The sequence below is a fragment of the Trichomonas vaginalis genome, chromosome II (assembly GCF_026262505.1).
Source record: "Trichomonas vaginalis G3 chromosome II, whole genome shotgun sequence".
NCBI classification, from domain to species: Eukaryota; Parabasalia; order Trichomonadida; family Trichomonadidae; genus Trichomonas; species Trichomonas vaginalis.
The window spans coordinates 21637812-21652960 of NC_067204.1; the positions used below are offsets into that span (position 1 = coordinate 21637812).

The following is a 15149-nucleotide window of genomic DNA, read 5'->3' on the forward strand; positions in this document are numbered from 1 at the left end:
CAATACAGCATAAGATCTTTGTTTTCAATATATTATTTAGTTACATCTTATCCGAAAAATAAGAATATAATGTATCTTGATATTAAAATAACCATTTTATGAAATCAGAAACATAAAATTATCAATAAGGTTAATTCTGATCAAATGTGAGCATTTTTATCACAAACATTATTAATGAGACTGATATAATCTGTTAATGTCAACATTCAAATCCGATTCAACTTGGCAATTTTGATAATTTTTGTCAAATAATTTTTTATAACAGAATGTTTTTTATTTTATTCTATTTTATCAAGTCAGAAGAACGTCTCCGATTTGATGAAGAAGGTCGTATCATCTTCCCAGACCCAGTTCTTATTCCAGAATATTCAAATCTCACACGTCAAACACTTGATGATGAATGGAAAAACATCCGAATCAAGCTTAACATGAGTTATATTACATGTGAAGTTCGAGACCCATCAATGTGCTATGAGGAAGGTCAAATCATCGAATTTCAGGATGCAAATGAAAATCTTGAATGTAATAAAAGTACGATATTTTCAAGTCATGATTATACAAATTTAACAATCATGATACACAACTTAAAGGATTTTGCAGAACGATTTCTTAAAGTTCTCCCTACGCCAACTAAAGATTATGATATGGAACTAACTGTGAGAATAATTTACTTTCCTAGCACATCTAGAGTAGTTGCACAAGCAAGACCCGAGACTTTTGATGAATATTGGAGACCAACATCAGGAACTATATGGCTGAATGCATTAGGAGTACTATCTGAGCTATCAATATTTGAAACAGAATCAAGTAGTTATATGAACACTTTGATTCATGAATTCACACATTCACTATATGCATTACAAGGATTGTACCATCCAAGAAATTCAAAGGATTTTTATAAACGAGATCAAATGTATTGCTCATTGACTAAGTATGGAAAAGAATTCAAGTTCCAAATATCTCCATATTCACATCTTTTTGCACAAAAACATTATGGTGTTGATGAATTTGTTGGTGATGATAAAACATGTCCATCAGGAATTGAAATAAAAGATGGTGGCGGAAAAGGTACAAAAGATTTCCATCTTAAAGGATTAACTTTCTTTGGTGAAATAAATATCGGAACGGGCCCACTAATTCGACTAACAGATGCAGCAATTGCTATTATTCAAGATACAGGAAATTACATTTGCAACTGGTCAATGGCTCAACCATTAGTTTGGGGCAATCGAGAATCTCAAATTGGAGGCCAACCAATTAAAGACTTTGCTCTTTGACCTCCTCAACTTGTTTATCCAAAAGGATATCTATATAATGCTAAACCTGGACAGAATGTATTTAACAGAAAAGATCCAGAGTATGTAGGATTTGATTTCAAGCATTCAGGAATACCATTTTCCATAAATGCTCCAAATTGTAATTCAAACACAGTATGGAAAAAATATTGTGATGCAAAACAATACTACAATCCGTTAAACTTACCAACAATCTCTTCTTCTGATATATTTAATTACGCAAATATTAGATACCCATCATCTGAATGTCCAAAGGGCGAAGCAATGCTTCCTGGCGAGGGAATTTGTCATCCATACATATGTGATAAATACGATAGTTTCACATTGATTACACCTGAATATGGTGATATTGAAGGAAATTTCACTAATATTACATGCACAAAAGACGATCCAAATAAGACAATTACACTGAAACTTCCTGGATATATGGATGATTATATAAATGTCACATGTGTTCATCCAGAATTGTTTTGCAGATCAGTGAAGTTGAGTGATATGCATTTTGTTCGAGATCCATTCGATCCAAATATGAGTGTTACACAACTCGATGATCCATATTTGGAATCTAGCACGAAAGAAGAGACAAATACAACATCAGATTCTGAATCAGATTCTAAATCTAATTCTAACAACAAAATCAAGATCATTGTTCCATGTGTTGTTTGTGGTGTTCTTATTATTGCTATCATTGTTATTGTTACTATTTTTATCATCAAGAAACGAAAATCAAATGAAGATAATGACTATGGCAACAATGCCGAAGATCCTAATAGGTCTAATAAATCAGCAAGAAAAGGTGATATTGAAACAGGTCTAGCACCCGATTCAGCTGATAACTTCTTATCAGATTAGAATTATAACCAATTTATTCATTATGTTTAGTCTTTTTTTATATTTAAACTTATTTAAAACAATATAATCTTATGTTTATCTAAGATATTTAGAATTTTTAAAATTTTGGCAATGAAATATGAGTAAAAATCATGTATTTATGTTATTAAACATAAATTTAAATATATCTTATTTTAGAAATTATGATAAATTCAAAAGTTTCAGACGGAAATGAATAAGAAATACGAAACCATACATTATCCTTAACTGCGATTTATAATAAATAAAACGATGCATCATCAATACGATAAGGTTATTCTGATCAGCTCAAAAATACATTTTTACAACACCATCCATGTTCATAGTAATGTAGCAAAAATCCGATTCATTTGAATTCAAATGAGATTCATTTAGAAAAATTTTTACAATGTTTTTTGAACTTATTTTATCTATTATGTCTTTGAAACATATAAACTTAACAAGATATGATGAACGTAGATCATCCAATAGTGTTCTTTCTAATATCAAGACGATTCAAGAAAGATATAATTTTGATGATCCAGATTGGAAGAACATTAGAATCAAGTTAAACTACGATTATATTACAGGAAATCTTCGTGATCCTCAAACATGCTATGAAGAAGATCAACAGATACAAGTTGGCTCAGAAACTATTGCTTGTGACAAAAACAAAGTTGTTTCAAATATGGATCTCACTAACTTTACTATTACAATGAACAATCTGAAAACATTCCTCGAAAATTTCCTCAAAGTTATTCCAACACCTAATAAAGATTATGATTTTGAATATATTATCAAATTACCTCAATACAAATCTTCTTCTTCTACTATAGCTGATGCAAATATATTAGAATACGACAAATTAAGAAGACCATTAAAATCTGATATAAAGATTAATCCTGCCAAAATTTAAAAATATGTTTCAGAATTTGAAACAAAAACTAGTGATTTCATTGTTGAACTATTTTCCCAAAGTGTACATGCTCTTGGGGCAACATATCCTAAGTATCATCACAAAAATTCAACAATGTTCTATCCCGATAAATACAACTATTGCTCATTGACGAAAAATGGAAAGAGATTTAGTTTTTTGATTGGACCATATTCACATCTTTTTGCACGAAAAAATTATGGTATTGATGAATTTGTTGGTGATGACAATACATGTCCATCTGGCATTGAACAATCCGGTTCAATTCTTAAAAGCACTAAGTTCTTTACAGATATTCTGGCTTCTGCATTCGTTCAAAATCCTGGACTACATTTTGAACGCATAACTGATGCTACAATGGCACTGTTTCAAGATACAGGACACTATTTGTGCAATTGGTCAATGGCACAACCATTAGTTTGGGGCAATCCAGAATCCCAAATTGGAGGCAAACCAATCAAAGACTTTGCACTTGGATCTCCACAATTAGTATTTCCAAAACAATATCTAAAAGAAAAGACAAGTTATGTATTGATGGAATCGGATCCAGATTTTACGGGATTTAATTTTAAATATGGAGGAATTGCATTTGGAGATATTTCAACTCCAAGCAATTGTGATGGTGAATGGGCGGAATATTGCAAAGGTAAAGATTATTACAATCCGTTGAATAAAAAGTTTATCTCAAAATACGCAGTATTTGAGTACAATTTATTCAGATTTCCTTGGTCTTCATGTGAAAATGGTATGGCAATGTATCCAGGCGATGGAATTTGTAGGAAATATATCTGCGATAGATATGATAGTTTCACATTGATAACACCAAATCTCAAAGATGCTAATGGAAATCAAACTAATATTACATGCACAAAAGATGATCCAAACAAAAACATAACAGTTCTAGCCTCGTCCTATTCAGATGCTGTTAGAAATATCACATGTGTTCATCCAGAATTGTTTTGTAGAACAGTTAAATTGCATGAAATGCATTTTGTAAGAGATCCATTCGATCCAGATATAAGTGTTACACAACTCGATGATCCATATGGTGAATCAAGTACTAAAACAGATGCAAACACAAATACAACATCAGATTCTGAATCAGATTCTAAATCTAAATCTAACAACAAAATCAAGATCATTGTTCCATGTGTTGTTTGCGGCGTTATTGTTATTGCTATTATTGTCATTGTTATTATTTTTATCATCAAGAAACGAAAGTCAAATACAGATATCAGTGAAGATGAAAGTATCAACAACCTCAAAGATGATGAAGTTTAACCTTTCGTGAATGGGCGTTATCAGAATTTGTTATTTTCTGAAAATTTAAACGATCTAATATTAATAATTTAAATATTTTTTTAAGTATGATGGGCATTGGATCATTTAAATCCACATGAAATAGTATACCTATTATACGATCATTCGAATCAATTATAGTTAATTATTCGCATGTATCCATCCAGAGCTTATTTGTAGTACGGTGAAATTACATGATTTTTTTTTGTGATCTTGTAGATCCAAATATGAGTGTTACATAACTCGATAATACATATGAGAAAGAGGTACAAAAATAAGGACCAAATAATTATTGAATCCAAACAGGAAGATCCATCTTCTAACTCTAAAGACATGAATTTTAATAAAATTATCTTCACTTCTGTTATTAGTTGAAACATCATGAAAGCTATCAACACTATCATTTCTATTATTAAAATCAAGAAAATCTTCTAGATGATATTCATCCATAAGTTCATGATGGATCTTTCAATGAAGAATCAAATTTTTGTCAAAATATGTGCTGTATATTTATTTTCGAATATATTTTACATAATTTTATCAATTGAAATTATAACTTGATAAAATTTCAATAGTTATTCAGTTTTTATTGCATTTTTTTGTTATTGTTTTATGATTTTTGATTTTTATTGGATTATTGGTAAACACTATCTTTAAATATGTAAGAAAACTTTACAATGTTGCAGTGAGATTTGAAATTATAAAGATTATAAAATTATCGTCCATAATTTTCTTTTAATTTAGAGGTAACTGTTGATCACATCTATTAAAAAGTCATATTTATAATGTGTTTTAGTATTTTTATTTGATAATTCTAGATTTTAAAATCCGAAATCGTATTTATTTGCGTTAAATATGAAAATCATAACAAAATAATTTTTGATGTAGGTCGGTCAGATATTTAATGAAAATAGATCTGAAATGATATAATAAGGTTAAAACTGATCGAAATACAATCAAATATCTCTTAAATTTTAGAACTATATAAATATGATTACATATATATACTAATGTTGAGATCCGATTCAAATCCGAAAAAATGCAAAGAGGATTTCAGAAGTATTTTTGACAAATGTTTTTTTCATTGTTTTTCAGTACAAAGTCTCAGGACGGAGTTCATTTCAACAAGGAAGGTGGATTAACATTTCCGAAGCCTAAATTTGTTCCTGAGTATTCAAACACTAATCGCCAAGTTCTAGATGAGGAATGGAAAAACATCAGAATCAAACTTAACATGAGCTACGTCACTGGAGAACTTCGAGATCCAAATGCATGCTATGAAGAAGGACAAATTCTCAAATTTTATAATAAAAATATTACATGTGAAAAAGATATGATACTTTCTAATACAAATTTAACGAGTTTTACAATAACACTTAATAATTTCAAGAATTTTGAAGAAAAGTTCCTGAAAGTACTTCCTTCGCCGAACAAAGACTATGATTTGGAGCTAATTATCAAAATTATTAGATATCCTTATATTGAAAGTTTTCTTCGAGTAAATCCAGATACTTATAATGAGTATCAAAGAACTACTAAAGCCACAATGAATTTCAATCACCTTGGACTTCCATCTCAGCCATCAATGTGGGAAACAGAATCAGGAGAATATATGGGCAATATAATGCGTGAATTCAATAAAATATTGGATGCAATTCACGGAAGATATCATCCAAAGAATTCAACAAAACCATATAAAGACAATGAAACATATTGCTCATTAATCAAATATGGCAGACAGTTCAATTTCCTGATAGCACCTTACTCACATTTATTTGCACAAAAACATTATGGAGTTGATGTATTTGAAGGCGATAATTCAACATGTCCATCAGGAATAGAAATTGAATATGATGGTACTCGCGGAACATATAATAACTATATTCGTGGAAGATTGTTTTACACAGAGTTGAGCATTCAACTTTATCTTCGTGCAAGCGGAAATTATATTGAACGACTGACGGATGCAACAATGGCTATTATTCAAGATACAGAAAATTATTTATGCAACTGGTCAATGGCACAACCATTAGTTTGGGGAAATCCAGAAACGCAAATTGGTGGAAAACCAATCAAAGACTTAGCACTGGGTCCTCCACAACTTGTCTTTCCAAAACAATATTTCTATTATTCCGATACAACTGCAATTACTTTAGATAAAGATTCTCCCCAATATGTTGGTTTTGATTTTAAACATGGAGGATACACAATCTCATCTAATGCACCATCATCATGCACAGGTTATTGGGAAGACTATTGCAAAAGAATTTTACAACCCATTAAACCGTTCATTTATAAGCTCATGGTATACTTATGATTATATTCAAATTAGGCTACCTTTTATGAAATGCAAAGATGGAGAAGCAATGATTCCAGGTGATTCAGTTTGCCATCAATATATTTGCAACAAATACGATAATTTCACATTGATTACACCAAATTATGGCGATATCGATGCAAATTTCACAAATATTACATGTACAAAAGAGAATGCAGGTAAAAATTTTACAATCAAACTACCTGAATATCTTGATGTTTACAAAAATATTACTTGCATTGACCCAGAGTTGTTTTGTAGAACAGTTAAATTACAAGAGATGCATTTCGTTCGTGATCCTTTCGATCCAGATTTGAGTGTCACACAGCTTGATGATCCTTATGCAGAATCACAATCTGCAAGGCTTACAAGAGTCATTTCTCAATATACAGTTGTTGGAATTACAGTCATCTTTGTCATCATTATTATTGTATTCATAGTTATCTTCAAATACCGATCAAGTCACGGGGATCAAGAAAAATTTGATAATGTCGAAACTGCAGATCGAGTCAGAAGATCCAATAAATTTAATCAAACTAAACAAGAAGAAATCGAAGAAGTACAAGATGCGAATTCAGGCGATAATTACTTATCAGATTAAAAATAATCAATTATACAATTATATTAGTTGAAAACATTCACATAGTAAACTTTTTGTAAAAATTTATTTAAATATTTCTTTTCAAGATGCCTTTTAACTATTTTTTTATTTTTTACATAGTAACATTTATAACTATTAAAATTTCACTCTGAAACGGAACCGATAACAATCTAATGAAATGCAAATACTTATTTTTAATTGATATAAGCTTCATAATGAATGTGTTCAACAATACTCATTTATTTTTCACCGTTCTTGAGATCAACATTTCCGAAATTTTAAGAAAAAAGTGTAATATTGATAATTTCCTATTAAAACTAATGTAAATAATAAAAGAAATAAATATTTATATATCCGATTTATAAATATTACAGTTGATGAAAATTTGATCATTTTTAATAATGTATTTAAATTAGCACACTTATGTGCACCGGAATATTAAAGCTCGATTCAATTCAATTCTATTATTGAAATAATTTTTTTGAGAAAAAAAGAAACAGAAGTGCCAAATAATGCTTTTTGGGTTGATTCTGTCTGTTAAATCGCTTGATAATGCATATTTTACAGATGATGGACAACTTATATTCCCTGATCCAATTGAAGTCGAAACTTATCCAAAAGGAACTAGAAGAAATCTTGACGAAAGTGGGTGGAAGAACATTAGAATTAAGCTAAACTACAGTTATATCACAGGTGAACTTCGAGATCCACTTTCTTGCTATGAAGAAGGCCAAGTTGTTAAAGTCACTTCAACTCAAAGTGTTACATGTACAAAAGAAATGGCCCTATTAAATTTCAATATGACAAATCTCACTATTACAATGAACAATCTTAAAGAATTCGCAGAAAAATTCCTGAAAGTTATTCCAACTCCAAACAAAGATTATGATCTAAAATATATAGTTAAAATTAATAGATATCCAAAAGGTTCTTCCGTTGCTGCCAGAGCAGGTTACCTTGAAACCGATAATTTACATCGTCTAATTCTTTCCCAAGTGCTGATTAATCAAGATCACCTTGTGAAATATGTTTCTCAATTTGAAACGAACAGAAGCACATTTATTAACATAATGTTTCATGAATTTACACATGCTTTAGGTGCGATTCATTCATATTATCATCATAGAAATTCTACTCTCTATTATTCCACAAAACAACAAAGATGCACACTATCAAAATATGGTAAAAATTACACATTTCTCACAGGCCCTTATTCACATCTATTTGCTCAAAAGCATTACGGTGTTGATGTATTTGTTGGAGATGATAAGAATTGCTCATCTGGAATTGAACTTGAAGATGGTTTTGAAGATATTGGATCAGATGGTAGCCATATCAAAGCTAATAGATTTTTTACAGATTTAAATATCGGAATGTCAGTTCAACAAGAAACTGCAATAGTTGAGCGAATTACAGCTGCCACAATTGCAATCCTTCAAGATACAGGAAATTACATTTGCAATTGGTCAATGGCAAAACCATTAGTTTGGGGTAATAGAGAGTCACAAATTGGAGGTGAACCAATTAAAGACTTTGCCCTTGGACCTCCACAACTTGTCTTTCCCGAACTATATCTTGCCCAAGGAAAATTAGGTGATAGTATTGGATTTGATTATAAATATACTGGGATGAATTTGGGTTCGCCATATGATTCCAGCTGTGATGGCTATTGGGCAAAATTATGTTCTAACAAGGAATTTTACAATCCATTGAATTTAAAATATCTTGCAGGCTATGATATTTTTGATTATGCATTGGTTAAAATGCCCTTTGAATCATGTAAAGAAGGTGAAGCAATAATTCCGGGTGTTGGCGGCTGCCGAAAGTATATCTGCGACAAATATGATAGTTTTACACTTATCACTCCAGAATTCGAAGATATCAACGGGTCTGAAACTAATATTACATGCACGAGAGATAATCCAAATGAAACAATTATAGTCCGAAATTCTAACTATAAGAACAAATACGAGAACCTTACTTGCGTTCATCCAGAGTTGTTCTGTCGAACAGTGAAGTTGAGTGAGATGCATTTTGTTCGTGATCCATTTGATCCAGACTTGAGTGTAACACAACTTGATGATCCATACGAGAAATCGAACAAAGGCAAAGTTGTCAAAATTGTTGTTCCATGTGTTATATTAGGTATAATCATTATTGCAGTTATTGTCATTATTGTAATCATCATTCGTAAGAAACAACACTCTAATGAAGAAAATGACGACGAAGAAGTCTATGATCACAAGAACGATGATATCGAAAATATTGAAAACACAAACAAACCAGACAAACCTAATAAAACGAAACAGGCAGAAGCCCCAACACCTAATACTGAAGAAAACTATCTCTCAGATTAGAAAACATCTATTGTTAATGATCAATTTGAATGATAAGAAATTGTTTTTTCTAATGGTTTGTTGTATTGCAATATATATAATTTACGGATACTTTTTAGTAAAAAGGTATATTAACGCATTATCTTTTAATAATTAACGATCAGCTTCTAATAATGTAAGGCTCCAAAAACATATTGCCTTAAATTTTCCAATTATACCCATACACTTATTGGATTCATAACCTAATGCTTAGCTTAACTCTAATTCAAGTTTTATGATTATCATTATTCTTTTTGTTTTTTTCATTGCATTCTATATTAAAAAATTACTTGAAATCTACTGGTAATAGATTATATTCTTGCGCAATTTGATATTTATAGAGAAATGCAAAATTTCGGAATAAATTACCTATTGATTTAGGAAATAACAGTCATAAAAATTAACAAAATTTATAATATCATTATTTTTCAACTATTTATGAGTAAATTCTAAAATTCCGAAATTCCGAAATCGTATTTTCTTACGTCATACCTTAAAAATGAATAGAAGCGATTACCTATGGAAGTTCATCACATTTAATGAAAATATATGAAATTCCAAAATTAAGGTTAATACTGATCAAAATACAATCGTCTTGCCCTCAAAGTAATATATAATGTCCAACATAGTGTATCAACATCAACATTTAAGTCCGATTCAACACAATGACTTTCAAGGTAAAATTTTTGTCAAATGTTTTTATCATTGTTTTTCAGTTCAAAGTCACAGGAAGAAGCATTTTTCAACGAAAAATGTCAATGGATATTTCCAGAACCTGAGATGGTTCCAGAGTATACAAATATTCATCGCCAGACTCTAGATGATGAATGGAAAAACATCAGAATCAAGCTTAACATGAGTTACGTTACAGGGGAGCTTCGAGAACAGTACTCCTGCTATGATGAAGGACAAATTATTGATTATTATGGCCATGAAATTAAATGCGATAAAAAGTCAACCCTTCCTAATACTGATTTAACGAATTTTACAAAAACTCTTAATCACTTCAAGGAATTTCAAGAGAGTTTCCTTAAAGTACTTCCTTCTCCAAACAAAGATTATGATATGGAACTAATTATCAAGATTGTAAGATATCCTCCAAGATTCGGATTACCTGTGAAGTCTAGTAGAGATAAATATAATGAATATTTACGAACTACTCAAGCAACACTAATTATTGACTACGATTCATTACCAACAGAACCTTCGATTTGGGATACTGATTCTTCATATTTTGTTGGTGAAATGATGCATGGTTTCTTTAATACATTGAATATTATAAGTGGAAGATATCATCCAAAGAATTCAACTGAATTATATCCGGTCAATGAAACATATTGTTCACTCACAAAGTATGGAAGACAATACAATTTCTTGATTGGTCCTTATTCACATTTATTTGCACAAAAACATTATGGTGTTAATATATTTGAAGGCGACAATAAAACATGTCCACCAGGAATAGAAATAGAATATGACGGCTCTCGCTCGCTATATAGTAATAACTATGTTATGGGAAGATTATTTTACACAGATATAGCCATTGAAAATAATCTCCGTGTAGATCATAATTCGATGGTGCGAATTACAGATGTAACAATAGCTCTTCTTCAAGATACAGGAAATTACATATGCAACTGGTCAATGGCAAGACCGATAGTTTGGGGAAATCCAGAAACGCAAATTGATGGAAAACCAATCAAAGACTTTGCACTAGGGCCACCACAAATTGTCTTTCCAAAACAATATTACTATTATCCAACAAGAGGAAATATGGAATGGGATAAAGAAAGTCCAGACTATGTAGGTTTTGACTTCAAACACGGTGGATATACAATTTGTGATAAGGCACCAATATGCGGATCAAGCAAAACAGCATATTGCAAAGGGATTGATTTTTACAACCCATTAAACAAATTTTACGTTGGGTTTTATTCCGACCATGATTATCTTCCAATCAAATATCTATCGATGATGTGCAAAGATGGAGAAACAATGATCCCAGGAGATTCAGTTTGTCATCAATATATTTGTAACAAATACGATAATTTCACATTGATTACACCAGATTATGGCGATATCGATGCAAATTTCACAAATATAACGTGCACAAAAGAGAATGCAAATTTGAATTTTACAATTAAGCTTCCTGGATATTTTGATCTTTTCAAGAATATTACATGTATTGATCCAGAGTTGTTCTGCCGAACAGTTAAATTGCAAGAAATGCATTTCGTTCGTGATCCTTTCGATCCAGATTTGAGTGTCACACAACTTAATGATCCTTATGCAGAATCACAATCTGCAAGGCTTACAAGAGTCATTTCTCAATATACAGTTGTCGGAATTACAGTTATTGTTGTCATCGTTATTATCGTATTCATTGTTATCTTCAAATACCGATCAAGTCACGGGGATCAAGAAGAATTTGATAATGTCGAAACTGCAGATCATGGCAGAAAATCTAAACAAGAAGAAATCGAAGAAGACCAAGATGCGAATTCAGGCGATAATTACTTATCAGACTAAAATTGATCACAGACAAAGTCATTGTGTTCCTACATATTATTGTTGTTCAAAAAAATTTCCCTAACATTAGTAAAGATATTGTTTAGTTTAATTTTAATGAGAAATGAAAATTATAAATACTGCTGATGTTTATCAATTTTTTATACTCTAAGGTCCCTTTTATTGATATCATTTTTTTAAAGTATCTCTGCATTAAGAATTTTTATTGAACAATCATACTAAAAATGTATATGTTTGCCAAATACATTTCTTTTCATTAGTTCTTTAGATTAATAAAAAAATAGAAAAAGTTGAGAGGAAATAAATATTTTTCCTATCAAAAGAATATAAATAACTAAAAGAGTGAAAATTGATATATATAGTCAGAATTATAAGAATGAGTGCTGATATTGGTTTTCATGTCATTACTGAAATAGTTAAACCGATTCATAAGAGTATTGAAAAAAAATTGATAAAACAAACCAGATTTTGGAATGTGAAATCATTAAACAATGAATATTTTTCTAATGGGAAAGCTTATTTTTCCAGATCCTGTTGAACCAGCTCCAGATCCGAAATATATGAGACAAAATCTTGACGAAAGTGGATGGAAGAACATCAGAATCAAGTTAAACTACAGTTACATCACAGGTGAACTCCATAATTCACTCTCATGTTATGAAGTAGGCCAAATTATTGATCTTGGTAAGGATATTATAAATCTCACTATTATAATGAATGATCATAAAGAATTTGCAGAAAAATTCCTCAAAGTTATTTCAATTCCAAACAAAGATTATGACCTAGAATATATAGTTAAAATTACGAGATATCCAAGCGATTCTTCTATTTAAGCCATGACAGGTTATTTGGAAACAGATAAATTTCGCCGACCAATTCTTTCAGAAGTGCTTATCAATCAAGCTAAACGAGCTAAATATGCATCAGAATTTGAAACAAATACAAGTGCATATGTCAATTTAATGTTTCATGAATTAACACATGGATTAGGCGCATTGTTTACTAATTATCATCATAAAAATTCTACCCTTTTTTATTCAACAAAACAAAACTATTGTAAATTATCAAAGTATGGAAAGAATTTCTCATTTATCACAGGCCCTTATTCGCATTTGTTTGCGCAAAAACATTATGGTGTTGATGTCTTCGTTGGCGATGATAATAATTGTACATCAGGCATCGAAATAGAAGATGGCGGTGATGAAGTTGGAACAGCTAGTGGACACATTAAAGCTAGCAGATTCTATTTAGATTTGAATATCGGTATGTCAATTCAAGATTTTGGAGTAAGGTTTGAACGAATTCGAAGAATGGCAATCCAGTGAATAAGAAATTCCTTAAAAGTTATAATATATATTGATTAGTAGGAGTATAAAAAAATATAACCAATGGAAATATATGTTTGGAAATCATATAATGCAAATGTATAAGAAAGTTAAAAATACTTCTGAAAATTAAATTTGCATTTGAAAATCCTATTTTCTTACAGTAATTAGGAAAAACTGAAAGATTAAAAAATAATTAATAAAAATGATATTTTTATATTACATTTCGATAAAAACTAAAGAAATTTTAACAAGATTTAATTCAAGAATATAATTACGCTGATCGGTACAAATGAAATGGGATAGGACTGTAATTCGAATAACACATCGTCCTAAATTTCCAATACCATAAGAATCTGATGTGTAAAGAGGCATATAATTATTTCCTTGGATCATTATAGGATTAATAAAATATTTACCTGAATAGTGGATAGAAGAGTTATTTGGATTTGGAGAGTTGTCTGCATCACTATTAAGAGCAATACAACCTTCATATCCTGAAATAAATGAACTTCCTCCACCACCAGCACCTGCATAATCAATAGAAGCACCACTATAATATCCATTACCTCCCATCCCACCAAAACCAGTTGAATTTGGAACATATGATGCCATACCAAATAATCCTTCTGTGCATTTATGCCCAAAAAATCATGACATGCAATTCCACCTCTTGTTTGTGTTCCTCCTTTTGCATCTCTGTTACTAGCACCTCCTTCTAATCCTCCACCGTGGCCTCCTTGTGAACCAGGCCATTCTGACCCACCACCCCACCTGAAATCAAAATTCGGGAGCGGAGAGACAAAGGGTCAAACCAATCAAATGAGGGATTTGAATACAGGCGAATATCAGAAGAACCTCCACCAATATATGCCTCTCCTCTTGATTCTTTGATGGAATTAAACAAAGCTTGGGATCCTATATATAAATATATCGTCAATAGTGGTTCATTAACCTTAAGAATTCCTGATGAATATCCACCTAAACCTTGAAATACTGGCCCATCAGGATGTTTTTGTGCCGTTCCTGATGCACCCCATGCTTCAAATAAGTACACTCCATGAACAAGTTTAATTGTATATGGTGTACAATCACCTGAAGAATTATCACATGGAAAACCAAAAGTAAATCGACTTCCATTCCGAGTAACATTGAGTTTACCAATGTTTTTCTTAGATAGCTCATATTGTAATATAATTCTTTATCATCAAAACATAAAATGAAGTGATGATGTTAAATGGGCGTTGGGAAACCTAAAAAAAAACCGGAAAAAGTGATATACTCACATGTTGATGATTATGAAAAGCCTATTCCGATTCATTTTGGATTTCCCATATTTATTTGTTTTGATGTTAGCTAAAGGTTATTTATTTCAGGCATTAGTTTTTTAAGGTTATTTATTTCAAGCATTAGCTCATACATAAACATATCATGTGTTCATCCAGAGTTATTTTGTCGAACAGTGAAGTTGAGTGAGATGCATTTCATTCGCGAAATCGAGCAAAGGCAAAGTTGTCAAAATTGTTGTTCCATGTGTTATATTAGGTATAATCATTATTGCAGTTATTGTCATTATTGTAATCATCATTCGTAAGAAACAACACTCTAATGAAGAAAATGACGAC

At 30.8% G+C, this 15149-nt stretch overlaps 10 protein-coding genes across 10 annotated transcripts; 9 read left to right on the plus strand and 1 right to left on the minus strand.

Moving 5' to 3' along the window:
- Positions 1-266: 266 nt before the first annotated feature.
- Positions 267-1277, plus strand: TVAGG3_0585970 (regulation of choline O-acetyltransferase protein; the record flags this gene model as incomplete). The annotated part of the gene is made up of 1 exon (XM_001314567.1): positions 267-1277. The coding sequence occupies one exon, from the start codon at positions 267-269 to the stop codon at positions 1275-1277; it is 1011 nt and encodes a 336-aa protein (XP_001314596.1).
- A 546-nt stretch (positions 1278-1823) lies between these two features.
- On the plus strand, positions 1824-2147 carry TVAGG3_0585980 (uncharacterized protein; the record flags this gene model as incomplete). Its single annotated transcript, XM_001314566.1, has 1 exon — positions 1824-2147. One exon carries the CDS (start codon positions 1824-1826, stop codon positions 2145-2147), a length of 324 nt encoding a protein of 107 aa, XP_001314595.1.
- A 433-nt stretch (positions 2148-2580) lies between these two features.
- Positions 2581-3060, plus strand: TVAGG3_0585990 (regulation of choline O-acetyltransferase protein; the record flags this gene model as incomplete). The annotated part of the gene is made up of 1 exon (XM_001314565.1): positions 2581-3060. One exon carries the CDS (start codon positions 2581-2583, stop codon positions 3058-3060), a length of 480 nt encoding a protein of 159 aa, XP_001314594.1.
- A 114-nt stretch (positions 3061-3174) lies between these two features.
- On the plus strand, positions 3175-4359 carry TVAGG3_0586000 (regulation of choline O-acetyltransferase protein; the record flags this gene model as incomplete). The annotated part of the gene is made up of 1 exon (XM_001314564.1): positions 3175-4359. The coding sequence occupies one exon, from the start codon at positions 3175-3177 to the stop codon at positions 4357-4359; it is 1185 nt and encodes a 394-aa protein (XP_001314593.1).
- Positions 4360-5449: 1090 nt separating this feature from the next.
- TVAGG3_0586010 (regulation of choline O-acetyltransferase protein) lies at positions 5450-6694 on the plus strand (the record flags this gene model as incomplete). The annotated part of the gene is made up of 1 exon (XM_001314563.1): positions 5450-6694. One exon carries the CDS (start codon positions 5450-5452, stop codon positions 6692-6694), a length of 1245 nt encoding a protein of 414 aa, XP_001314592.1.
- Positions 6695-7807: 1113 nt separating this feature from the next.
- TVAGG3_0586020 (regulation of choline O-acetyltransferase protein) lies at positions 7808-9652 on the plus strand (the record flags this gene model as incomplete). Its single annotated transcript, XM_001314561.1, has 1 exon — positions 7808-9652. One exon carries the CDS (start codon positions 7808-7810, stop codon positions 9650-9652), a length of 1845 nt encoding a protein of 614 aa, XP_001314590.1.
- A 711-nt stretch (positions 9653-10363) lies between these two features.
- TVAGG3_0586030 (regulation of choline O-acetyltransferase protein) lies at positions 10364-12199 on the plus strand (the record flags this gene model as incomplete). Its single annotated transcript, XM_001314560.1, has 1 exon — positions 10364-12199. The coding sequence occupies one exon, from the start codon at positions 10364-10366 to the stop codon at positions 12197-12199; it is 1836 nt and encodes a 611-aa protein (XP_001314589.1).
- Positions 12200-12705: 506 nt separating this feature from the next.
- On the plus strand, positions 12706-13032 carry TVAGG3_0586040 (regulation of choline O-acetyltransferase protein; the record flags this gene model as incomplete). The annotated part of the gene is made up of 1 exon (XM_001314559.1): positions 12706-13032. The coding sequence occupies one exon, from the start codon at positions 12706-12708 to the stop codon at positions 13030-13032; it is 327 nt and encodes a 108-aa protein (XP_001314588.1).
- A 3-nt stretch (positions 13033-13035) lies between these two features.
- Positions 13036-13524, plus strand: TVAGG3_0586050 (regulation of choline O-acetyltransferase protein; the record flags this gene model as incomplete). The annotated part of the gene is made up of 1 exon (XM_001314558.1): positions 13036-13524. One exon carries the CDS (start codon positions 13036-13038, stop codon positions 13522-13524), a length of 489 nt encoding a protein of 162 aa, XP_001314587.1.
- Positions 13525-13743: 219 nt separating this feature from the next.
- Positions 13744-14139, minus strand: TVAGG3_0586060 (glycine-rich protein family; the record flags this gene model as incomplete). Its single annotated transcript, XM_001314557.1, has 1 exon — positions 13744-14139. One exon carries the CDS (start codon positions 14137-14139, stop codon positions 13744-13746), a length of 396 nt encoding a protein of 131 aa, XP_001314586.1.
- Between the last annotated feature and the right edge of the window lie 1010 nt (positions 14140-15149).